Source organism: Castor canadensis, chromosome 1 (assembly GCF_047511655.1).
Source record: "Castor canadensis chromosome 1, mCasCan1.hap1v2, whole genome shotgun sequence".
NCBI lineage: Eukaryota > Metazoa > Chordata > Mammalia > Rodentia > Castoridae > Castor > Castor canadensis.
In genome coordinates this window covers 155,791,892-155,817,715 of record NC_133386.1, presented here as the reverse complement: position 1 = coordinate 155,817,715, position 25,824 = coordinate 155,791,892, and the positions used below count along the sequence as shown (strand labels likewise).

Sequence of the window (25,824 nt, the reverse complement as noted above, 5' to 3'; positions counted from 1 at the left end):
AGTAAGGATATTCACAGAGAAAATTTGTATTTATTAACCTGTGCATATGCATATATCCTTGTCATGCACTTCATGCGAGAAAAAAAAACAGAAGCTGCAATTTAGAGTGATAAAGGCACCAAATTAGGCCCCATGGCACCTCAAGCACAGTGTTGCCTCTTGAGCTGCCTACTGCCTACCCGGTACCTCCTGCCATTTGTCATTCAGTTTCCCAGCTCTCAGCTTTATAATCTCTTAGGCTCACCAAAGGTCTCTATTTGGTGAATATATTCATTCATTCATGTCTAATAGTCACTTCCATCTTAAAATGTCCAAACCAGAACTCTTGATTTCCTACCTAAGCCTCCTGTTCCTCCCCCGGCCCCCTGTCTTTCATAAATAGAACTACTGTCTGCCCATTGCTCAAGGATTCATATTTGATTCCCATCTGACACTCACTTCTTACATACAATCCATCAGCAGGTCCCAGAAACCCTACCTTCAAAATGGCCACCAGCCTGCTCGGACCTAGTGTTCTGGCTTGCCTGGCCTTCTGCAATGCAGTAGCCTCCTAAGTCAGCTGCCTCACATTGTCCTTGAAATTCAGTCTCAGAGAGCAGCCTTTCCACGATAACTTAGAACTGATTCTGATGTTCCCTGTGGGCCTCTCCAGTGGCTTCTCAGCATACTCAGATAAGCTCCTGATTCCTCACCTGGGGCACCAAAACCTGCTGCGTATTCACCCCGGTCAACCCCTTCTTCCTCAGCACCCCAGGATCAGCCTCCTTACTGTTCCTGGAACTAGCCAAGCTCCTTCCTACTCCAGCCTTTTGTAGTTACTACCTCTGCCTAGCAAGCTGTTCCTCAATGGTTCGCATGACTGACTCCTTCTTGTCTTTTCACATCACAGTTCAAGGCCACCTTGTTGGAGAAAATTCCTGACTACCTGTCCTTCTGAATCATATCACCGTGTTGTGTTTTCTTTTAATTTTTTTTATTCATATGTGCATACATTGTGTTTTCTTTATAACTCTTATCACTCACTACATTCTGTTGATTTGTATGTCTCCTTGTTTGTTGTATCCCCCATTAGACCATAAGCCCTAGAAGGACAGGTACCTTGTGTCTTGTTCACTACTATATTGCTAGAACCATGCTTGAATATTATGGGAAATTGATAGGTATTCATCTAGTTACTTATTCAACTCTGGTAGATGAAAAGATAAATAAATAAGTAAAACACTGGATTTTTAGGGCAGTTAAACTATCCAGTATGACATAGGTTGAGTGTCCCTTATCTGATATGTTTAGAACCAGAAGTGTTTCACATTTTTTTTAGATTTTAGAATATTTGCGTATATTTAATGAGATATCTAATGGACAGGATCCAAGTCTAAACGCAAAGTTCATTGATGTTTTGTAATCCCTTACACACATAGTGTGAAGGTAATTTTATACAGTATTTTCAGTATACCTGCGTTTTGACTGTAACTCACGTCGTGAGATCAGGTATGAAATCTTCCACTTGTGGCATCATGCTCAAAAAGTTTCAGATTTTGGAGCATTTTAGATTTCAGATATTCAGATTAGGGATCCTCAACCTGCACTATAATGATGAATATACATCATCATTCACTTGTCAAAACCCACAGATTATACAACACCAGAATGAATCCTAGTGGATCCTGTGCACTTTGAACTATAACGATGGGTCAGTGTCGGCCCATTGATTGTAAGGATGATACAGGATGTTGGTAGTAGGGGAGACTGTGCGTGTAGAAGGCTAAGGAGTATATGGGAACTGTGCTTTCGGTTTAATTTTGCTATAAACAAAATTTATCTTAAAATAGTTCATTTGAAAGAAAAAATATTTTAACATAAATAAAATGTTGGATTTTTTCCTCCTATTCTAGTTTATAACTTTTTACTGGAATGAGGTTCAATAAAACTTTTACTATTGAAAATTACATACATATAAATAAGAAACAGATTCTGTAAGGTCTTTCTGGTTCACCTTTCTGAGGGTACCCATCTGCCTGTACTGTCACTGTGGGATGGGTTTTCAGCCCCCCTAACCTTGCCCTTGTGATTTTTGGGAGCCTCATTGATGCAAACTGAGTGGGTTAAGCTGAATTGAGTGCAGCACTAAGCACAGGCAGGTCCTCGATCAACATTTATTCAGCAATTGGTAACCCCAGGAAAATTCCATGTTGGTTTGTGTCATCTGTTCCCACGTGAACTCCAGTACCTCTTCTGGACCTTTTTACCCCAAATATTGTCCTCATTCTCCAGCCTCCTCTTCTGAACACTGAAGACTCCCAAGCAGGCTCGGGAAGAACAATGTAAGGGGACCCTGGTGGTGCCCAGGTTCCAAGAATGGCAACAGTACAGCTGTTCCTGGGCCCAGAGCTGCATCCCTGTCCCTGCATTTCTGCTGGGGCCTTCACAGATTGCTGTTTCTTTAATAAGATGATACTTACTGTGAACAACTTGAACAATCCACCTAGGTCCAAACCATCAGCATGCTGGCCAGGCCAGGGAGACATAGTATAGCAGGTCATTCAGAAACCATTTAGAAAAAGGTTGTGGGTTCAGCAAGACTGTAAAGCAGTTAGTGTGACCTCAGGCTGTGCAAGCAGAGATGGAACCTCTGGCTTGTGTGCATCTTGACTGGTTCATCATCTCTAGAACCCTCAGCCTATTCTGGGTCCCATACTTCTAGAAGAATAATGACATACTTCTAGAAGAAGACCTGACTGGCAGTGGGGACAGGCTGCTTCCCTAGATCTACCCAGAGTGGATGTGTCACCTGCAGTGAGGAAATCTTAGAGGACAGGAGAGCTCTGCAAACACCTGAAGGGATTGAAATCCAAAGGCGATACATCTGTGCCCTGCTGCCCATCCCCATGGGCATCCTGCCTTTGGTAACACTGTGCTCCACATCACACCTGCTAGCCCACACCCTACCCCTTGCCCCACATCTCAGGCTGTGCTTATTTCTGGATCTCTCCCAGCCTGTCTCCTCATCCATAAAGCACGATCAGAATGTCTGTCATATTAAGTGGCACGGGGCATGCGAAAGCCCATGGACTCATACATGACCAGAGGACACCCCTGAAAGGGTGCATTTCTTTTTCTGTCCTTTCTCTCAGGGTGATCAACAAGCCCAGAAAACCAGCAGTTCTAACAGTGAACACAGAATTCAGAAAGACAGTCTGTAGGGAGTATTTCAGTTGTTTATGAGACAGGCCAACACATTTCCACCTCATAAGTTCTAAATCCGTCATCCCTGGCTCCCTGGATCTAAGAATAGTCACCCAGTGGATCCAACGTACCACAGCATGCGCTCTCCACAGGTGATGGAGGAAGTGTGTCCACAGAAGCCTCAGCATCTCCTACTCCTAGGGAGCAGGGGAGCGCTGGCCTCTGCCTCTCGCAGCTCAGCCATTTCTGAACCTCGGTCAGACTCACTTTTCTTTTCCACACAGGGTTGGTTCAAATGCCCACCTCACTGGGCTGCTCCAGCTACTGGATGAGCCCACAGCAAGGCAGAGGGGTGGCAGAGAGCAATGGGAAGACAGGCAGGGGGACCTTCACAGGGTATTGTCCCCCTACCCCTTGTGGTCCTCAGTTTCCTCTTGTGTAGAGAGGAGGAGATTGGCAAAGAGACAGAATAACCTTTTTAGCAGTGGAGGTCCAGACAGCTTCTAGAGCAGTCCCCAGCCTTCAGAATATTGTCTTTTATCACCTGAACCATGGCCCTTCCTCTGGTGTGAAGGAGCCAGGGCAAGAAGCAATCATTTCTTTGTTCTGCTCATCTGCCTCCACTTTCCTTCTGCCTCATCATATCCACACTCACCCATACCACCACACCAACTCTCCAGGTGTGGAGGACTTTTTTTGTGTCTCATCTGAGACTTTGCCTCACCAGCTGGAGGCTTAGTTGCTCCAGCAAGGCACCTATTGCATGTAGGACAGCCTTCTGCTCACTATGGACTTCTTTCTAGTAGTGAGCTGGAATCAGCCACTCCTGTGGCTGCTTCTCTCCACCTCCATGGGCTCTTTCATCCCTCATTAGCCAGTCATTCATTCATGTGTTTGTTCATTCACACAACAGTATTTATTAAGTACTAATGTATGTCAAGTACTGCTTCAGGGGTTCTAGGATACAGCAGCAAACAAAACAGAGTCCCTGTCTCAAAAAGCTTGTGTTTGGGTCAGGAACGATAGATAAAATAAATAGTAAGAAATATATATGAAGAAAAACAAAGCAGGAGAGCAGATAGAGGTGTGGTGGTGGGTTGCTATTTTATATTGTTAGGGAAGGCTTCTCAGATCAGGTGACACTTGCACTGAGCAACATAAGGATTACCATAGGGAAATCAGGGGCAGATACATTCTGAATAGCAGGAATAGCAAGTGCAAAGGTCCTGAGATGGGTATTGTTTGAGGAATTATAAGGAAGTCAGTGTCACTGTGGTGATATCAGCAAAGCAGAACATGATAGGGCATAATGTCAGAAGGAGAGCTAGGGACCAGCTATTGGTTATGCTGAGTAGGAGGAGAAGTTCCTGGAGAGTTCTAAACAGAGCAGTACCATGTCTGACTTGGGTTTTAACAGGATCATTCAAGCTACAGTGTGAAGAATGTACTACAGGGATCAATAGAGGCAGAGGAGAAAAGACCAGTGAGGAGTAATAGAAGTGGCCAGATTCTGGCTGTGTTCAGAACATTATTTCCTAAATTTCTTCTTCTCCAGGCTCACATCTTATCTTACCTGATGGATAGCTGCAGCCTCCATCTACCTCTCTCACCCCTTCTCAGGGCTGCCATGGATTTTGGTCGGGAGGGACCCTCAGCCAGCCTGCTTCCATGGACAGCCTTCTCTGCACAGATTCACAATTTCCTGAAGGATTTATGAGTTGGGAATGACTTTTTTCCTCTGCCTCAGCTCTGCCTTGAGGGCACCATCAGGCCTGGAAGTGATGAATGGACTAATTACTGAAGGGGCAATACCAGAAGTGCCTATTTGCCCAATCAGGCTCAATGGGGCTAATGTCTGCAGAGCTGTCCCTCTCCTGGTCAGCATGATGCACAGATTCTCAGAGCTCACCACTCTGAAGGTCTGTGGCCAACTGGCAGCTTTGGCCACAGACCAGGGAATAAAGATAAGCAGCCAGGCCCAGGAGTGGGGTTGATAGCACCAGGTCTCAGCACTTTCTATATGTGTGATGCAGACAGAGCAAGGCTCACATGGGTATATCCCAGGTGCCTGTTCCGTGTACCTGAGGACCAATCAGTGGGCCAGCTCTGATCCCAGAACCCCTCTTTCACTCCTGGCACACAAGGGTGAGATAGTCACAAGCAGAACCAGGAGTGCTGTGACGTAGATGCATGGAGAGGTCTGGGTACTGTGGAGCTCAGAGGCAGTGAAACTAACAACCTCGCAACAGCTCAGTGGCACCCAGCCCTACGCCTAGACACAGTTCACTTCTGCAGCAGAATATACCATCAGGATCTAGGAAGGCAGCTCAGAGTAAGAAAATGTCAGTGGACACTCTCTATTTAAGAATGATAAAAACTCTTACTCATTCTTCAAAACCCAGTTAAGAACTAACCTCAGAACTTTCTGTGACAGCTACCCTCCTGTCCTATCAGGGCATATCTTCCTCTTTATTATACCCCTGTCTATTAGAAATACACTGCTTTTTGTTTTTGTTTTGTTTGCAGTACTCAGATTTGAACTTAAGGCCTCACACTTGCTAGGCAGTTGTTCTACCACTTGAGTCACTCTGCTAGCCCAGGTTTTTTTTAATCATTCTGCCATTACTTTTTAAAGCTATTTGAACAATACACAACAAAGAAAATGAGAGTTGCCCTTCCCACATTTCTTCATCTCTGTTCCTCAAAGACTGTTCTCATTTTGGGATGTATTCTGTAGGATCTGTACATATAAAAATATGGGGACTTTATATAACTTCAATCATATTCTATTGTTCTGCGCCCTATTTTCTCTTATGCGTGTCTTAGATACCTTTCCATATCATGCCATTGAGCTCTTCCTCATTATTTTTAATAGCTGAATATTATCTAATAGTAGGGTCAGCCTTGGTTTTTTGAAACATTCTTCTATTAATGAATATTTTGGGGCTCCTCAATCTTTTGTGATTCCACACAGTGCTACAGTGAACACCTGCCACCTCATAGGATTCAGTGAACACTTGCATTCTGTGGAAACTAACAGTTTCCATAATCATCCTTGCTCGTAGCCTGAGGGCTCGGAGGATACATTGGAATTTTTCTTTTCTCTGGGTTCTGTGTCTAGCACAAGGCCTATACCAGAAAAGGCGCCCAGATAATGAGCTAAATGGACTTGGTGTGGGCAAGACTGCAAAGGATGGACAGTGAAAGGGCCTGGGTGGATTTGAGGAGCAGTTGGCCAGCCTGTGGGACTGAAACCAGGAGAGTTGGGAAAGAGGAGGATGAGGCCTTGAGTGCAGGCTAAGGGCCTTACACCTGGTGTCATAGGTAGTCAGGACAGGAGATGTCTTATGGGAAGACCTGGTTCAGGCCAGCAGCCTCAGTGCACAAAGTAGAGTGACTATCACAGTTATCCAGGCAAGAGAGGGCAGGCCTGACCCCTTCCCGCTAGTCTAAGTTTGCCACCCAGCCCCAAAGTGCTCAGGAAGCCTGAATTTTGGGCTCCCCATTCACCATTCCTTGTTCATAGCAGGACCCTGGGCACTGTCCCACCAACTGCTGCCAGAAGGTGGAACACCTGTGAGTATAGGTGGCTGGACACTCAGAAGTGTTCCCCAGATGTACCCTGCTTCACCCTCCCTGCCATGTACCGGCTCCTGACTGCATTGCTTGGGTAGGGGTAATCAATCCCTTCTCGCTCAGCTATGACAGTGGCCAGGTCTGGGCCAGCTCTGGGCCTGATGGGACAGTACAATCCCCTGACTTCACATCCCCTTCCCTCCTACTCATTCTATCACCTGCCATTCCTTGCTCCATCCCAGCATTCATAGGGCTGACTGGGATTTCTGCTGGTTTGCCCTCACCAGCTACAGCTCATCTCCTATCACTATCCTGTCCCACATGGGTAGGCTGTTACTCTGTGCCTTGGCCTAATGGTGGTGTTTTGTTAGAGAGGACTGCATAATCACAGAAGAGGTGCCGGGGTCAGACGGCTGGAGGAGTCCAGCTCTACTTCCACTGGTGCACTGCCCTGCACAGGGCATAGTGCCACTCTGAGAAGTGGGGGTTGTGTCAGATTGGGTCTCCCAGGCTTGTGGAGAGGGAGCTGCGAATCCCTATTTTTCAATTTCTTGTCACAGGGCCTGGTACACACCAAGGACTCAGCATCTCTCACATAGTTTAGAACAAGGAAGGAACCTGAGACTTGGAAGTCTTTGATCTTGGTCTTGACTGGAATAGCTGAGTGACCATGGACAAGTTATTTTACCTCTCTGAGTCTAACTGCCCCATCTATAAAATGGAGGGTTGCTGTGGGAATTAAGGTTACAGGTGTATGAAACTGAGAATGCATCATCCTTAGATTGTAGGTCTCGTTCTCCTGGTCACAGATGGTAGCCAGAACTCCAGCTGTCACATCCACATTCCCAGTAACAGGATGGAGGAGGGAAGAAGAGGAGCCAAGGAGCATATGCCATCTCTCTTTTAAGGAAGGGTCCCATTAAGCTATTGCAGAGCATTTAAGCTTATACCTCATTGGTCACACTGAGCTCAAGAGAGGTTGGGAAATGTAGTCTTCGTTCTGTGGTTCAGGGGACAAACAGGAGGCTCTGCCACACGTGCCAGGTGTTGGTCCCTCCCAGGCAAGGCCCTCAGCAAAGATGCTTCTCTCCCTAGCACTGGGCTGTGGTCCCAGCACCATAAGGCCCTGAGAGGACCCGAGTTGCCAAGAAACTCAGTTGGGTATCACAAGTCCTGATGAGATTTGGGTATTATGTCCGGCATGTTCCAGGACCCCTACCAGTGCTGAGGTTCCTCTGCGCAAAGGGCTCTTAGACTGACACATGAGTGGTGGGCCAAGAGTTCCATCAGTTGTCACAGCCTAGATTGAACTCTGTGGGCAGGAGGCCTTTACTCTGTGGATCTGGGAGCCCCTCCCCCTTAACTCTGGGGTTCTCCATCTACAACTCTGTGCTTGCAAGCCAGCAAAGCCCATCTCCATCTTCCAGGTGGGGTTTTAGTGTCCTCCAGGACATGACAGGTGCCAGGCCCACTGCAGAGAGCCCTGGAAAGCCAGGAATCTTCCTCTAACCCACCTGTCTTGAAAACTGGATGCTTGTCCTCCAGTTGGCTCTGAGAGAGACTTGTCACAGCCACTTTCCCTCCTCTCGCTCCTTCAGGATGACAGCCCACCTGGAAGCCCCTTGCTGAGCAAGCACATATCCTCACTGTGCCCTGTCAAGGTGACCCTGAGTGAGAAGTGGTTGGGTGTGAGACCTGTTCTGAAACCAAGAGGGGCGTGGCTTCAAATGGCCAGCTCTTCACTTTCTAAGTTCAGCCACCTGGTTGGTTTCTCTAGGAGGCTTGTTCAGAGTATTGGGAAACCCACACATCCTGTCAGTCCACCCCCGACCTTCCCATCTATTGCTGTCCTCCCGCCCAACCCCCTTTCCTCTGCGTCTTTTGCCACCACTATGACTGCCTTGCCTTTAGTTCCCCATGGGCTGCCTCCCATGAGGACATAAGCTGTCACTGTGCTAGGGCACATCCTCCTCTTGGGAACCCTGTGAGGTCAAAACGTACCTAAGTACCATAATCACACTGCAGTGGGAGACCCAAGACTATGTATCACAGCCCACAGTCAATCACATGCTGTGTGTTAGGTGTGCACTGGGAGGGGGGGGTCTGCAACCCTGGGCAGCTCTGATCTGTAGCTTGTTTTTTTGTGAGGCCTCAGACCATTCATAAATGGCCTTTCAAGGGCTGTAAAAAGAGAGCATGTGATAAAGACTTAATATGGCCCTTCAAACCTAAAATGTTTCCTACCTGCCTTGTGTGGAGTAAGTTTGGGAAAGCCTGGTGTATAATATGCAATGCTTAGTCCAGAGTCTGGAGGCATACTGCCTGGTTCTAGAGCCTCAGTCTTATCTATAAAATAAGACCCATCTATCAAATGTGGCTGTCACATAGGATTGTTAGAATTAAAGCAGATAAAGCATGTAACCCCAAGTAAACTTTCTTCAGAATTATGGGGGGAGAGATTTCTGAGCCTCCACCAGGCTTCTCAACCCAGAAAATCCTGGCTCTGGGCTTCCAGCTACTCTAGCCCTGAGCATGGCTCCCTTCAAGTTTGCCCCTTTTGGCAGGAACAGAGGGACCTGCCAGCTGCCCATTGTACCTTGTCCTGCTGGGAGGTCAGCTCTATCTTCCTCCCACCCCTATCCCTGCTGACAGTCAGCTGCACCACTCACCAGGACTAGGCACAAAGCCTACACCAGGTGCCAAACTGGGCATGAAGGTACCAAGGCCCTTCCACTCTCCCTCCCTCATGCTCGGAACACCCTGGCCTAAGTACTTGCTTAACTGTAGGGGATATGGACTAGGCTCATCCTCTCTGTGTGCGTTTCCTTCTTCACAGGCCAAACAGGCAGACATCTGTGTTTTCCCAGACCTGAGCTTTTGGCTAGCACTGCCTTTCTGCTAAGGAAGAGGAATGGTTAGGGTAATCCCAGGGCCCAGCCAGCCTCCCTGTCTTGAAAGAGTGGTCTATAAAACAAATGTTCAGTGGGTAATTATTAGTTAATTGTGAAGATTTAAACATTCAAATCATCAGAAAGTCAAAAAGAATATTTTTTTATGCTCTGGATAGAGATAGACTTTCAATTCTTATAAGCAATGGAAGAAATTGAGTATTAAAAGATCAATAAATTTTACTACATGGAACTATAACCAAATGCATATCAAAAGATCAAAAACAAAATTTTAAGTGAACCAAGAAAAACTATTAATGCCAAATATGGCAGAAAAAGAATTAATATCCCTTAAACAAAAATCTTTAAAACAACAAAGCTCTTAATAGTTAACAATAGGAAAGAGTTATGTAGTACTTTGTGCCAGACCATCCTAAGTATTTCACACATACTTACTTATTTAGTCCTTTTAACAACGTGATGGGAAAGATACTATTGTTACCCCTGTTTAATGGATGAAGCAATGGAGGCACAAACAGCTGAGTAACTTACTGAGCTGGACTTGAACCCAGGTCATCTGGTTCTTGTGTCTGAACACTCAGTAATTTATACTAACCAAGAAAAAAGACAAGAAACAGACAAGACACACAAGAGGTATACAAATAGCTGAGAAATATGAGAAATGGTTTTCAGTTTCAGTGTTAATCAAAATATAAATTGAAACAATGAGATAGCGTTTTTTGTCTTCCAATTAGAAAAAATTTTAAATGTTATAATACTAATAAATACTGGTACTGCAGGAGTGAGACAGGGACTCCCACAGATTGCTGAAGTTGTTTTCAAGTGGCTTCTCTGAAAAGTATTCTGACAGTGCTCACAACAGTCCTCAGGAGTCTCAAAGATGTCTATACCCTTTGACCAGGAATTCCTGCTCTAAGAATCTAATCTGAGAAAATAATTAGAGCAAGGGACAAAGATTCATGCATAAAGATGCTCATAGCAATGCTGTACAAAATAATGGAAAATTAGAAACAATCTAAGTATCTGATAATGGGAGACAGGTTAAATAAATTGCTTAATCTTCATAATGGGCAATTAGGCAGCCATTATAAATAAATTTGTGTAACAAAAGACACCATAAACAAAGTGAAGAGACACAGCACAGACTACTGGGAAAAGACACTTGCGGTGTACATAACAAGAATTTACAAAGAAAATTTACAAATCAATAAGAAAAAGGCAAAGAAGAAAGCAGGCAAAGGAAATAAATAGGTAATCCATAGAAAACTTAGCTAATAAAGCAGTGCTCCATTCCACTAATAGGGAAATGCAGACTAATTACGCATACTTATCAGAACAGCAAGAGTCTAAAAGCAAAGCCATAAGGGAACAAATTCGTAACCGCTGCTGACAGGAGCATAAATGACTACAGCCACTTTGGAGAGCTGTTTGGCCGTACTTAGTAAAAAAATTAAACATGATTCCCCTGTGACTCACGCACTTTTAGGGATCCCCCTGCACAAACAGCATTTTCTACCAGGAAACTCGTTCAGAGATGTTCGTTGCAGTACTGTCTATAATAGCAGCCACATTAGTATTGTTTTGCATAATATTGTATACATGATCTAAGGTATAATACAATAGCAACAGTGATTATGATTAAGGAACTAACAATTCCAAGGGAAAGAGATAAGTGGAATATGATTTTACATAATGGAGACTATGCACAGTTAAAATGTATGGATGAGACGTGTAACTATCAGCTCATATAAATTTCTAAAAGGATGTTGAATGCAAAGAGAAGTCACACAAAAGATACATATTTGATGATACTATTTTTGTAAATCTGTAAAACAAAGTAAAATGTTACATAGTATTTAAAGAGGGGGAGGGAGGGAAATATACAAGCATGCAATAATCAACATCAATTTCAAAACAGTGGTTACTGCTGGGAAGGATGAAGGGAGGTGGGGCTTAATATTTACGGTTTTATAAAGGGGAAGGGTTGAGGCAAATACGGAAAAATGATAAATAATATTCTAAATTTGGGTGACAATATGTGTATTTCTCTTAAATTGTTTTCTGTACATCTCTGCATATTGAGCTATTTCAGAATTTTAAGCAAATTATTTTTTAATTTACTTTTTAGATAATTTGCAATTCCACGGAGAAATGTTTATGTTATAATATTAAGGGATAAAACCAGGACAAAAATATACAGAATAGTTACCGACTTCACAAAGTAAAGGTTTGAAAGAGTTATATAGCATATTCATAGTAGTAAGCAAGATTCTGCAAGTCTGCTTTTCTTTACACTCATCCATATTTTCCATTTTTTCTTTCTTTTTTCTTGCTATGAGGATATATTATTTTTATGTCCAGAGGTAAAAGTTTAAAACAACCGCAGACGACCGTGAGGGAGCTTAGCCCCTAGGAGAGGTGCCTAGAAAGGTGATGTGACGTGTGGAAGCATTGTGGCCTGTTGGCTGCTGGGTTGCCACTTCCTGGCTGTGGGACTCTGAGTTCGTTCATTCTTTTCTTTTACTGAGCACCCTGCACTGTGCTAGAGACATAGCAGCGAAAAATACCCATGCTCCTTTCCTCCCCACAGAGCACATAGCTAGCAAGACGGCGAGTGCATCACCGCACGGATCGTACATTACTACAGAATACAAGGAGGAGTACAGGAAAAAGTTCAAAGACAGTAATAAAAATCCAGTCTGGAATGGGTGTCCAGGGATTCTGACCGCTGAGCAACATTTAGACTGGATTCAAAAGGATAAGAAGTCTGAAACTCCCCAAAAGTAAGGCCTTTGAGAGAAAGGAGTTACAGGACGTATTTAAGGAACTGAAAGAAGGCAGAGTTTCAGGATAACGTGAGGGAGGAGGACAGCTGTACAAGGGGAGACCAGCAAGATAGTCAGGAGCCAGGTGATAGGCCGAGGAAATGCTTTCTAGGTGCCTTGGGGAGTCATTAAAGGGTTTGAAGCAGGGAAGTGCTGTGCAGTTGGATTTGCCATGATCAAGGAACACCTTGTGCTCCTTGAAGATCAGAGTGGATGGGGGCCATGGCCCAGATAAGAGAAAACAGTGGTCTGGGCAATGAAGATGGAGAGATGTGGAAAAGATTTGAGAAGTTCTTGGAGTCAGAGTTAGTAGGTCTTGGTGATGGGTTATATGTGAGGGTAACAGTGAGTGAAGGGCCAAGGAAAAAGGCCAGGTTTGGGGCATAAACAGTTGTGGGTGGTGTGAATGGGAAACACTGAAACAGAGCAGTGGTGGGGATAGTGTGCATGCCACCAAATGTCATTGAGCTTTGGTTTCATCCTGTGTCCTCTGGGTTAGGATGATACCTGCTTGTTATCCAAGCCCACTTCTACAGTCTTTTCTCTTCTTCACAGATGGAGTGTGTTACTCCTGGGGCTGGAATGAACACGGCATGTGTGGTGATGGCACCGAAGCCAATGTCTGGGTCCCAAAGCCTGTGCAAGTTTTGCAGTCAGCATCAGGACTCCTTGTGGGCTGTGGGGCTGGCCACTCCTTGGCCCTCTGTCAGCTGACAGCACATCCTGCACTGGGCCAGGACCCCAACGTCACCTACTCTTCACCAGATATTACCAAGGATGCCAGATCTCAGGAAACCATGGACAAAGAGAAAACCTGGAAGGAAAGACAATCAGGAACTCTAATCCAAAGCCAATCTGACATGTCCAAAAGGGGAGGACTATGAAAGAGATCCTTTAGTAAAGTGGTTCATCCCACCAAAGTTTCCCCAGACAATCACTGTTGGGTTGTGGGGTTGACCCGAGAAGGGTGCAGGAGGCACCAATGGTTGAGCTGATCACAAACCAAAACAATAGGACTCGGCTTGCCCAGGGTCCTGGCTCAGGCAAATGACATTTCTTCTACTCAGTGGATACCAATGAGGGGTTAGGTCCTCACCAGATGCTATGGTAAGCTGAAACTCCCAAAGAAAAGGCTCCAGCCTCTCCCTGCCCGGTGGAAACAAAAACTTGACTCTTAGCACCATGGTTGTTTTGGTTCAGTGGCTTTCGATTCAGCAACACAGAGGGTCCCTTGGCCATGCTTGGAGCAGCCACAAGTCTCTCCTGGGGTTTTATGCTCCAGGCCCAGAGCTTATAGTTTGCCTGTTTAAGGATATTGAGGTACTCTGCCTGGAGACTCGGAAAAGAAGACTCTTTTGTCTTGGTGACTAGAGCCAAAGGAGAAGACTGTAGAGCAGGGGTGGGAAGGAATGGAAATGAGAAAGTGGGAAAAAAGACAAACCTTCTGGGAAGACCCAAAAAAGGAAGCCCCCAAGTCAAAGAAGGCTAGAACCAGGAAACTCTCAGACTTATGTCTTCTGCTACCAGGCAGGACTTCAGAACTTCCTGTGGTGCTGCAGTTGTTAGGATCTGCGATGTTGCGCTCTTGGTTCAGGATTGGAGGTAGAAAGTGACCCAGGCAGGCCCGTAGCCAGACAGGAGTGGAACAGACAATAGCTCTGGGACAGACGCAGGATCATCTTGGGAAAGTATGGATGAGGACAATCCTGAGCTTCCCAGCCCTGAACAGAGAGGCCACCCACAGCTATAGACTGACTTTGAACTCCAGTGTATGGAGTCCTTCCAATATTGCACCCTAGAAACATGGCTATTCTGGCCAGCAGAGCCCCACCTTCCAGAACCAACAAAGAGCAATGTGGCCTCTCTGTTCTGTGCTCTGGTCTTGCCAAAGTGACCAAGCCCATAGAGATGGAGTAATTGAATGGCCCAGGGATGACCCACACTGGAGCAAGCTCAAGGTTACTGGTCACTACCCTCTGTCCTACAGGCTGAGTAGTCTGCATCAAATAAGCCAGAAAGCAATCCAACATGGGATAGTACTTAGCCCATACGCCAAGACAGAATTTCCACTCACAAGCTGCCAACACAGTGTCTCTCACAAGGTTGCATGCAGAACTTCCTCCTACCTCTTTCAGCATCTGCTAGAAGAAACTAAAATCCCAGGTCCTCTGCTGTTGAATCCTAATGCCTCTCGCAAGGCCTCCTTGTGAGGAAGAAGTGTCTCAATGTTCTTTCTCAGCCTAAAACATGATCAGGTCACTGGTATGTCAGCCATAAGCCCCTTAATCTAGAACCGCAGACTTAGAACTGAGTTAGATCCTTGAAGCAGGCAGGATGTGGATAGTCTATACATGGAAGAATGAATGGTTCTTGGCACTAGTAGTCACCACAGATCACTCCATCACCTCAGGTCCTTTCATTTTGTCCAGCACCATGGACAGAAGACCTTTTTCCAAAACACTTCACTGGCTGTGTCTGAAAGCACTGTCACATGATAATAAGGAGGTATTGGCAAGTGTCTTCTAGATTTGTTTCTGCACCCTTTGATTGCTATGGGTCATTCTCAGACTTTGGGATGTCCAAGCTCCTGTTCCTAATAGACCTTGAGTTATTTGAGAGCAGGGTCAATTCTGGAATTCTTTCACCAAGAATTGGTCCTGGCAAGCATCCAGTATGGAGATGGATGAACTCATCACTGTGCCCTGAGGGACACCATGAGGTGGGGATGTTAAAGTGGACTCTGCAGTACTCTACTCTTTTGTTTTATCCTATTTACAAATGTTTGAGAACTAAGCTGTGGGTTTTACAGCCATTTGGCAGTTAATGTCAATATCATTCACCTGGCTAGGTTCAGTAGTACTATAGGAGTTGAGAAAAAAAATTTCTTTTCCTGATCAAGTAAGTAAATTAGTGTTTATATTCCTCCCGTGTGAGAAAGAAGAAAAGGAAGAGAGGAGTAGGCCCCCTCCATGTGCTTTGGCCTCACCCCTGGAGTGATTGTTAAAGGTCCAGCATGGGAGGTTTCCGTCCGTACCTACCATACTCTCCTCTCCTGATCACAGGCACCCATCTTCCCTAGATACCCTGCCACCCTTGGCCCTGGTGGGTAGTGGGGACAATCGGATCACTCTTGACAAAATGGTGTTTAGGAATGGCAAATCCAGGCACATGGCTCAGTAAAGTCTCCCTGCCCCCCCCCACACACACACACACTCCATCTCCATGCACAGGTGTGGTGACTTAGTGGTCATTTGACATTAGCAATCAAAATTAGTGGGGTAATGTTAGGGGTGTTAGAGGGAAGGAAGTCCAGGTTCTCAGGCACACGTGTGTAACTGCTACAGATTCAGAATTTCTGTGACCGGAGCAGAGAGAGAGGTCGGTGTGAGGAGAGAGATGTTAGGGAGGCTGGTGGCCTCCTTGCAAACCAACTTCATTCTTAGAGCAACAGGAAAGAGGGGTTGGCTAGCTGTGTGTCTGAGGGGATGGGCTTCAAGCAGGACACGAAGTGGCCCCTTCTGCCACACCGTGACCTTTCGTAAAGAAGGGCAGGAGGCCAAGCCCTGAGGGCCCGGGCTCTAGGATCAGCAACTCTAGTATTCCCATCAATTCCACCTCTCGGGGCCAGCTTCAGGAATCCCTGAATGGGCGGGACACAGCTTAAGCTGAGTTCTCTAGTCAGACCACCTGGGTTAAATCTTTTTCGTTCATTGGCTGCCACTTCACCTCTCTGCATCTTGTTCTCTTGCCTCTCATATGGGCCTATTGAGTCATTGTGAGCTATCATTAGACAGTGTTTGTAAGGTGCCCCACACACACAGTAGATGCTCACTGTGTGTTAAGCCCTTTTCCACATTAGCTACTATGTCCCTGAAAACCCATATCCCAGGTGGCTTTGTGTTGTTCGGCAAAAGCTCTTCTTTGCTGGTTAATCCCTGGGTAGCATAAATACTACCCTTCCTTCAGTAGTTGAGGTAGGTTGGCTTGTGTGTCCTAAGACTTAAAGGATGGTTGTTACAACCCCTTAGGCACATAACCCCTGGGCAGAGACTCTACCAACCCCATTCCCTTGCTCCTTGGACTTCACAGGGCACCAGGAATTTGAGGCAAATGCTTAAATGGGGATGAGAAACTGGTAGGTAGAAATTCAGCACCCACATTAAACCTACCACCCTCCCTTCAGATTACTGGGAGGTGTCGAGAGAACTGAACTCAGGAGAAGACTGACACCCACTCTTGTTCATGGCCCTGGGCAAATCACTCCTCCCTCTGGGTCTCACTTCTTTGTCTATAAACTGCTCAGGGATTGAGTGCCAGGACTTTCAGGGCCTGTCTTCCTGAACATTCCTAGAGTCTAATGGATGGGCAAAGGATTGAATCCTCTCCTCTACACTCCCCCCCCCCCTGCCACCAAGACCACCTGAGCAATCCAAGTGACTCAAGATCCCTGAGAGAGGACTCTATACTTTCCAAGATGCTGAGGGTGGTTGTCCTCAGACTGGGCCCTGGAAGAGTACAGCTAGCTAGGCACCTAGACCTGACAGACCTCAGCCTGTGGCTCTGTCACACTCAACACTGGTTTTAGGAAGGAAGTGACATGGTCTGTACGGGGGGGGGGGGATTGGATGCTCTGACATGGCCACATTTAAGGACTCATCAATATGGCATCATGGAGTTTCAATGTCAGGCGAACCCCACAGAGGATGTGATAGTCTTAGATCAGGTCTTTATACCTGTGTCTTCTGAAAGCTGCAGTCCTCCATCCCCTCCCCTGCCACCCCAACAGGATCTGGGCTGCAGATCGGCCCCTGCCCAACCACCTGATATGGGGCAACTTCCTCCTTAGGGCCTGTCTTTCCCCCAGGGAGATGACCGCAGTAGTAGCCAGAGCCCATGTTTAGCCCAGCCCAGCCCAGCCACAGCAGACCAGAGGTCCAGAACAGAATCACGACACTGCCTGAGGCAATAAAAACCCAAATCCATACTTCATCTCAAAAGTCAGCTTTTTATTTCCGGGGCCAGGGCCCAAGGAGGGGAGCTTCTTGAGTTAAAGCATCGCTGCTCTCTTTCCAGGAAATGTTGTGAGCTGCAGTGAAAGCTCGAGATGTTGCATTTTTTTCAACTCAAGCATGTGTTTTTCAACAATATCATCCTTCCCCACACACACTAATTTTAGAATCAGACCAAAGCCAAGCTACTGTCCTCTGTTTCTGTTGGGAAAATACTATATTTATTCGAGATGCAGAAGCGTGTCTCTGCAAACCTCCAATTGCTTCAAGAAAACAAATCTGCTTTAGACTATACAGAAACCATGATACAAAATTTATTTCATGCTCGAATCACTTTGCATAACATTGGGCATGCAGTTTTTTTTACTCTGAAGTACTAAATTGCATACAATGCCAGGTTGTGCCTTGATAAAGGTGGAGGGGAGCCTCCTCCTGTGGTCCTGAACTTTTGGTGCTCTACATCTTGGTTTGAAAATAACACTTGGAAAATCCATACGGTGCTGATTATTTACTATGAACAATTTGTCATGAAAGTTGGTCACACTGGGTCTACACACCGATAAGATAAGTCGACCTAAACTAGCAGCTGTCAGGGGTCTTGGGGAGATGTCCGCTGGGTCACAAGCATGCCAAACAGAGGGAAGAAGGCGGCAGTGCGAGTTTCCACAATTCTACTTGGAGCAAAGTTCTCAGTTTCCGCATGAGAGATGAACTATGAAGGTGAGGTCAATATGACCGATGACTGACCGACTTCCCTTTTTGGAACCTTCACTCTTGATCTTGTGTACAAAAAGGGAAGCAATCCATTCCCCATTTCCATTCTTCCTCCCCAGCCTCCCATTCCCGGAAATGTACAAGTTTCTACGGAACGCTATTACAGTTTGGCTCCAACAATGTGTGTAAAAGTAAAGAGCTCTGAAAGAAAATATAGAACTTTTGCTTCTTCTTTTCCTTATCGTTGTTTAGGGTAATCATACAGTTGCAGGGGGTTGGTGGGTTTGGTTTTGCTGGGTTTTCTGTTTAACTTCATGCAAGTCATGCTAAAGAACCCCTCCACCCCCTTCCCCAAATAAAATAAAACTTTAAAAAAGGAAAAGAAGGAAAAAGAAATCCTCTACGGTCAGTTACCATTTGGCCGTAGAAAAAGCTACGTCCGTCCTAGTACAATGCCTGGGCCACTCGGACTCGTCCGGCAAACCTGCATGGCGTGAATTTACTCTGTCCGAGGGTGAGGAGGGGCTGCAGGTCCACCCAGATGCTTAATAGCCACCAGTGTCCTCGGCCAAGCCGCCTGGTCAAGTCACTCTCACAGCCTCTGTCGGCATATACTTAGCAATGACAGGGCTTTCTTTGCAAAGATCTGTATGTAAAGAATACAATTAACACTTGAGCTTCTTTTCTTGGCTTTCCCATCCCGCTTGGTACTTAGTTTTTAAGGAAGAGGAGGAAAGACAGAACAGCCGCATGCAGAGGCAGGCAGGTTCTTCTCCAGCTGGCTTGTTTCCCATGCAGTGAGCCAGCCTAGCAGCTTCTTTTCTCTCCCTCCTGGGGGGACTGTAGAGTCCCTACTCTGCAAGCCTATGACTGCAAAGCAGCATGAGAAAAGCTTGGCATCTCCCAAAGATTCTGGCACCTAAGCCCATGTGAGTTCAGGAAATGGGTATCATTTGTGGACACTGGTTGCTGATGGGTTCCCTAGATACTACAGAGAGATGGGGCTGTTTCTGTCTCACATTCCTGGGCTTCTGGAAACATAGTAAAGATGCTCTCCTGTCTACTCTCTTAGGCCACACCGACTGATCCAACATTCAAGATGAAGGAGACAGGCAGCCCATGAGACCTTACTGGAAAGGGAACAACCACTGAGAATAGTCTCCCTGCTTCCCCCTCACTCTCAGGGTGGCCCCTGTTCCTGGGAATACTGAGGTCTCCACCTGGGAAAAAGCCAGTTGCCAAGGGGAGTAGCAGGCCCATCCATGCCAAGGATGGGGCCCTCCCAAGGCTGGTAGCCCTCCACCATGCAGCACCATGCGGGGAGTGGCACACTGCGCTGAGGTCCAAGGGACCTCCCAGCAGGATAAAGAAGCAGAGACTAGCCTAAGTCAGATGGGCACTACTAAGCATTAGTAACCCAAAGATTTTCCCTTGCCTCAGTGTATTCTGCCTTTCTGCTTCTAGGTATACCTTTTATTTTGAGCTCTGTTTTTCCTCTGTGTGTCCAGTTTAACCACTTGAAAAACTCGAGCATTTGACAATGGCCACAGGCTATGACACCTGTTGCTCTCAAAACTCCAACTATTTGCATGACCCAGCCTGCTTCCCCCCATCAGCATGCATCCTTGTGAGCTTGTGAGGCACTCCGAGACATGCACAAGCTGCCCAGCCAGTCTGCTGCACTAAGAAAGGTTTCCCCACCTCCTGGGCCAGGCTTTTCCCCAGCCCATGCTCAAGCTCCAGTAGAAGACTCTCTCCAGTGGAGTCAGCCCAGAGTGCTATGAAACTACTGATCTCAGCCTTTGCCAACCACAAGGGGGCGCTAGCCACAACCAGGCAGTGGCCAATGGGCACTGGCAAGGGAAGGGGCTGCACTGAGCTCTGCTTCCCCACCTTCTCTTGGCAAGTTCTCTGACTGCCATACACCTTACCTTTGTGATGGTGGCCTTATTCCCAAACTCTGAAGCAACACTCTCTTCATGCCTCCCCTCCCACTAGCCTGCAGATTCTCTTTAAAGGATGCTTCTTCCACAACATGGATATTTAGCTAAGCCCACAGGATCCCTGTCAACCCAGGCCCACCTCACTGCTCTCCTCAACAAAGGGAGAGGAGAGAGCCCTTTTGCTTTTCTGGACCTGTCTTGCACCTGCCAGAGCAATCTGAGGGAGCCGAGGCTCCTCCTGCATCCCTAGGTACACCTTGCCTTGGGGTCATAGCCCATAGTCAGCTGGCCTGTGCAAGTCCCTTTCCACCACTCAGCTCAACCAACCCACACCTGACTTGGCCTCAGGTTCGCTCAGCCAGCCTGACATCCCACTTGGAGGAAAGGGACTCAGACCTCCAAGGGCCAATCCTGGGGGTCTCCCCCCATCCTTGCCCCCCTTCATGTGCCTGCCTGCCCCTCAGCGCCCCCTCGCCCACCGCCCTGCCCACCCATCTGCAGGAGCGCGAGGCAGGCCCAGATGATGCACAGAGCTCCAGCTTCCTCTACATACCCTTTCTCATTCCTCCACCAGGTGGGCACGCGTACTCCCCGGTTGATAAGAGGAAGCAGGGTCCGTATCTCTCGCGGGTGCCCGAGCGCGTAAAGGGCAGGCCCTCATCAGGAGTGAGGGCCTGGTCTATGTGGGGGCAGTCTTCGTTCGCCAGCGCGGCCTTCGCCACCTCCCCATTCAGTTTGGAATCTTCAAACATATAAGCAGAAGCTATTGAGACACTGAAAACTGTTTAGTGAGAGGGGGACAGGCCAGAGGTGGGACACTTGGCAAAGGGAAGCCCATCCCTGAGGCTGGAAAAGTGGATGGGCCCTGTGGGAGGGTGCAAGGGGTGAGGGGGCTCAGCCCATTCAGGCAGCCTGTGAGCTGCCCACAGTGTAGGGAGGGAGGGACTCCTGGGTTTGCTCAAAGTTTGCAAAAAGATGAGTTGGTGATGGGCCCAGCATGTGGTGCTGGGGGCCAGGTCCAGGGCCCAGGGCAGGGCCAATGACACAGGATGGTGTGGATGCAGTCATGGGGAGAGGGCCAGACACAGAGCTCAGGAAGAAGACAGACAGACATGTAGAAAGGCTCCAGTCCAGAGACTGGAGCTGCTAACCAGAGCCTGGCTGCTCCCCAGCGACATTCAGTCGCTCAGGATTCCCTAGCCCCACCCAGACCCCATCTGACCTACTCAACTCCACCTCCTCTTTGAATCCCATCTGATCTTCTGATTCATGCAGTCCCTCCCCAGCATCTGATCATTCAGTCTGCCCCCACCACCCCATATGGACCTGACCTGATCATTCTGATGCTCCAGGCCTGGTCACACCTTTTACTCTGCCCCCACAGGGACCCAGTCTGGCAATTCTACAGACTAGGCCTGGTTGTACCTTTATTCCGTCCCCACAAGGACCAGTCTGGTCATTCTGTCTCCCATACAGACTAGGCTTGGCCATACCTACTCTGTTCCCACAAGGACCCAGTCTGGTAATTCTACAGACTAGGCCTGGTTATACCTCTACTCTAGCCCCACAGGGATCCAGTTTGGTCCCTCAGTAACTTTTGTCTTCCACAAACTAGACCTCGTTATACCTACTCTGTCTCCACATGGACCCAGTCTGGTCATTCTGTTCCCAATACAGACTAGGCCTGGCCACACCTACTCTGTTCCCATAAGAACCCAGTCTGGCCACTCTCCCTTCCATGAAGACTAAACCTGCTCACACCTTCTGTCCTGTCCCCATAAAGACTCAATCTGTTGGTCTGCCTCTCTGATTCCTGATTCCCTGTGCAGACTAGGCCTGGTCACACATTTTATTCATCCCCATAGGGACTCAATCTACTGGTCTTCCCCATTCTCCATACACACTAGGCCTGGCCACGTTGTCTCTTCTGCCTTCCCACAGATCCATCTATTACTACTCCATCTGCTCTGACCCCCTGCAGTCCACTCTGCTTTCTGCACATATCAGGCAGTGTCCCTGCGCCGCCCCCAGCATGTCTGGTCAGCTTGCACGGTCACAACAAAGATGTACGAATGAGGCTGTGATGGCAGGACAGGGATGTGGGATGAGCTCCCACTCCTGTAGCCACTGCCAGTGTCCCCGGCAAAGCAGAGCAAATGGATGTGTAGAAGACAACAGCAGCTGATGGTGCTGAGTGGTAGAAAATTTGAGTCTTGGCCTCTGGTAGTCTAAGAAGGAACCTGGGAAGAGGTCTGGGGGCAAATTTGGTGAAAGACAAAGTGTGGCCAGAGGAAGGAGCCCTGTCTCTCCCAATTCCAGGAGCAGAGCCATGAAGGCCTTGGCTGGCAGAGGTGGCACTGACTGGCTTTTGCCCTCCCTGTCACTCCCAGGGACTGAGCCTGCCCCATACTCTCTGTTGTCAAAGCAGAATCTTCCTGGGCAGGATGGAATCCACTCAAACACTGCACCTAGGAGCAAGCCCTTCTGTGAAAGGAGACCAACATGGGCGACCATGTTAGGGAGCCTCTCCAAAAGATTAAAGAGGAGAAACCCGGAGTCAATTCCCGCCCAATCTGACACTCTCCCACAATCCTGTTCACATCATGTTACTACACGCAGGAGGGATCCTGCCCCGCGTGCACACACTCGGCGTGCACGTGGGTGGGATCACCACCTGTGTACACATCATGTCACTACAAAGAGGCAGTCAGTCAAAAGAGAAATGGACCAATCAGGTTTATTCGTAAAGCAAATCCAAAAAAAATCCCATCATAATTTTGGAACTTAAAAAAAAAAGTCTCTCATACAAGATGGCAAAGCATTTCACGTACAGTGCATTTCTTGACAGATCCCAGGGGCTTCACTCCCCGATTGACTCTGAACCAAAAAGGCCAGTTACCAAGGAAACTCTTGACACCATGTGACTGGGGCTGGGGTCTTCCTAGCTATGGGGCCCATGGGATCTCTGGGCTAGGAAGGAAGGTGCTGGGGAGAGGGGAAGGAAATGGCATGGAGGGGAAGAGGATGAGGGAGTGGAGGTTAGAGCCCATAGTTTCCTGCCTAACTTTTCCTCCAGGGGAAAAACAATGGCCCTCCTAGACAGTGTGTCCTATAGCTGGGAATGAGGACTTGTGGTCTCTTTGTTGACCTGTCATTGGGGTGCCCACAACCTGCATTTCTTGTCCAAGGGAGGGGTTAACAGTGACTGCCTCTCTCTGCCTCCATGAAGAACGGTGCAGTCTGAGAGCCCTCCTCTGGCTCTGAGTGTGCAGTCCCCCTCCCTACTGGCTCTGCCCACAAGTCCTCTGCCCCTGAGGCTCCACCTCCCACAACTGTGATGGGTCCAAAGTTGGGGTGGACTTTCTCCAAAAGGCCAAGAACAAGGAGCAGCCATTAGGACTCCCTGGGGAAGAAGGAGGAGTCTTAGAACACTCCTGGAGCCTACTTTTTCTCTTGATCTTGACCTTTGAGTCAGGGACTATAACTGAGAGGCTGCTGGTTTAACTGCAGTTGAGGATGCGCTCAGAAACTGGGCCATTTCTTGTTCCCAACTCCAGCAGGGTGCCAGAAGAGAGAAAAGCCAAGGAAGGGCCAACTGTCTAAACCCAGGGAAAAGGTGCAAGTCATCCAAGACTCCCAGCCCACTCGTGGCCCCATCCTCCGGATGAGATGGCAGCTAGAAGCCTGTGTCCCCACTTGCTTTCAGAGGGCTGGGGCCCCAACTCCTCTGGCCCAGGGCCCCAGGCCCCCACTAGATCCACAGGCCTGTGATGATGAAATGACAGCATGGGTAGTGTTTCAGAGATGGTTTCCAGGCTTTGAAATGGGCTGAGATGAGCATCCGCAAGAGGGTCATTTTTTTTTAAACTTTGGAGCAAGGAGAACCTGCATGGCCCAGTCCTCTGCCAGCAGGCTGTTTTCTTCTGCTGGTCTCCAGGCACTGCCACTGCTGTACTTACTGTTCACACCAGCAGTGGGCACCACAGGGCACACGCGGAGATGGGGTGGGATGGGGTTGCTGGGCATTTCCTTGGGTTTATCCCCAAGGATCTGCCCAACTGGGGACTCAGGGAAAAATGTCCCAGGCTAAATGGGGACAGTCTGTGAGAGACACAATCACGAGAACCAGCACAGTCATGCAACAAAACGAGGAGAGAGAGAGAGAGAGAGAGAGAGAGAGAGAGAGAGAGAGAGAGAGAGAGACATGATTAGTGGAGAGAGAGAAAGAGAGAATGTGAACAACATAGAAAGGAACACCCGTTCCTGGCCCTCAGTCAGGTCAATTTCTCCACTGCTTCCCTCTTAGCCAGCAGGGGGCAACTAGGATCCCACTCAAGGTTCCAACTGCCAAACCTGCAGCTGCATCCATGCAGATTCTTCAGATCCATATCCTGCCCCATCAACTCTGTCCCCAATCCCATCACCCTCCCTGCCCCGTGAACTAGCACCACTCCTTGGGCAGTCACTGCAGCCCAGCAAGGGACAGGTGGAAAGGCGAGGATACAGGGATCGCTCCCAAGGGGCCCAGATAGGGGCAGCTCTGGGACCTTGCTATTGCCCTGTGTGCCTATGGGCAGGAATGGAGCCTGGCCACCACCCTCCTTCCATGATACCTCTTGCTCAGCTATAATGAAACCCTGCAGTCTTTGACACTGCACCGCAAAGGACTGATCCACATCACAGGAGCAGAGATGGACAAGACACACATGAATGGACATGGCAGGACAGAGGGAGCACGCCGAGCTACCCAGAGCAGGTGATCAGGGCCCTGATTGTAGCTGGGGAAGGGAGCCCTTTCCTGGAGAAGGGTACCTTCTCCTGGGCCATCAGCTCAGGCAGTCCCTGGCCATGCCTTCTGGCCTTCCCTCTGAGGCCCTACCGCCAGGTGAGAACAAGAGCCCCCCCAAACACTGAAGCCATGCAGTCATGGCCCAGAGGAGACCACACCATCCTTGGGGCACACATACAAACTGAGGTTTCAGGAGTGACCAAGAGGTGGAGGTGAGGAGAAGGAATTGCTGGCCCAGCTAGGAAGCCTTGCTTTGGTCCAGGGCCCAGCCTGAGTGGGGTGGGATGCCTACAGGGCCCAGCGTGCTGTACTTGGTCCCTAACTCAAGTTTTAGAGGTGTAATTGGAGAAACCCCAGGCTCCAGGGAGCTGCTCCACTTCCCTTAGGGAAAGGCCTTGGGAGGCTACATCTCACCTTCCACAATTCCCTTAGGGTCTGTTCTCTGCTCACCACCACATTTGCCTTCCTGGCCTCTGGCTACTCTCTCACAAACTCACCTTTACCCCACAATCATCTGGGTGCATAGCTATAAGCAGAAAAGGAGGAGAATGGGAAGGGAGTCCATGATACAGGGAAGGGGAGGACAACACCTAAGAACTTCAAACCTTCTTGGTGGTAGATAATCCCAGTCACACACATCAGCTCTTGGAAGGAGGAAGGGATGGGGTAAGGTGGGACTGAGATCTCAGAGCCAAGGAGTACAGTCTGAATATCAGGACAGCACCAACTTCACCAAGGGAAGGAATTAGAGCAGAGCAGGGAGGGTAAGGTGGAAAGGGAGGACAGAAGGGTGCAGGCATCCAGGCTTGAGAGGCAAAGGCTTAGGTGGGCCCCAAATACCTTCTCAGTCATAGACTATCCAAGTTATCTGAATCC

General features: G+C 48.0%; 2 protein-coding genes across 2 annotated transcripts in view; one reads left to right on the top strand and one right to left on the bottom strand.

Moving 5' to 3' along the window:
• The window catches only part of Sergef (secretion regulating guanine nucleotide exchange factor), a 222,559-nt gene extending 204,125 nt beyond the window's left edge, over positions 1 to 18,434 (top strand). Inside the window, 2 exon segments of the mRNA XM_074042614.1 lie at positions 13,049 to 13,296; positions 13,299 to 18,434. Of these exon segments, the coding sequence (XP_073898715.1) occupies positions 13,049 to 13,296; positions 13,299 to 13,352 (302 nt within the window). The 3' untranslated portion in view covers positions 13,353 to 18,434.
• Positions 17,644 to 25,824, bottom strand: part of Kcnc1 (potassium voltage-gated channel subfamily C member 1) — a 42,381-nt gene continuing 34,200 nt past the window's right edge. The window contains exons 3-4 of the mRNA XM_020155072.2: positions 20,713 to 20,901; positions 17,644 to 18,862 (exon numbers count right to left, since the gene is read on the bottom strand). Coding sequence (XP_020010661.1) covers positions 18,798 to 18,862; positions 20,713 to 20,901 — 254 coding nt within the window. The 3' untranslated portion in view covers positions 17,644 to 18,797. The remainder of the gene's footprint in view (positions 18,863 to 20,712; positions 20,902 to 25,824) is intronic.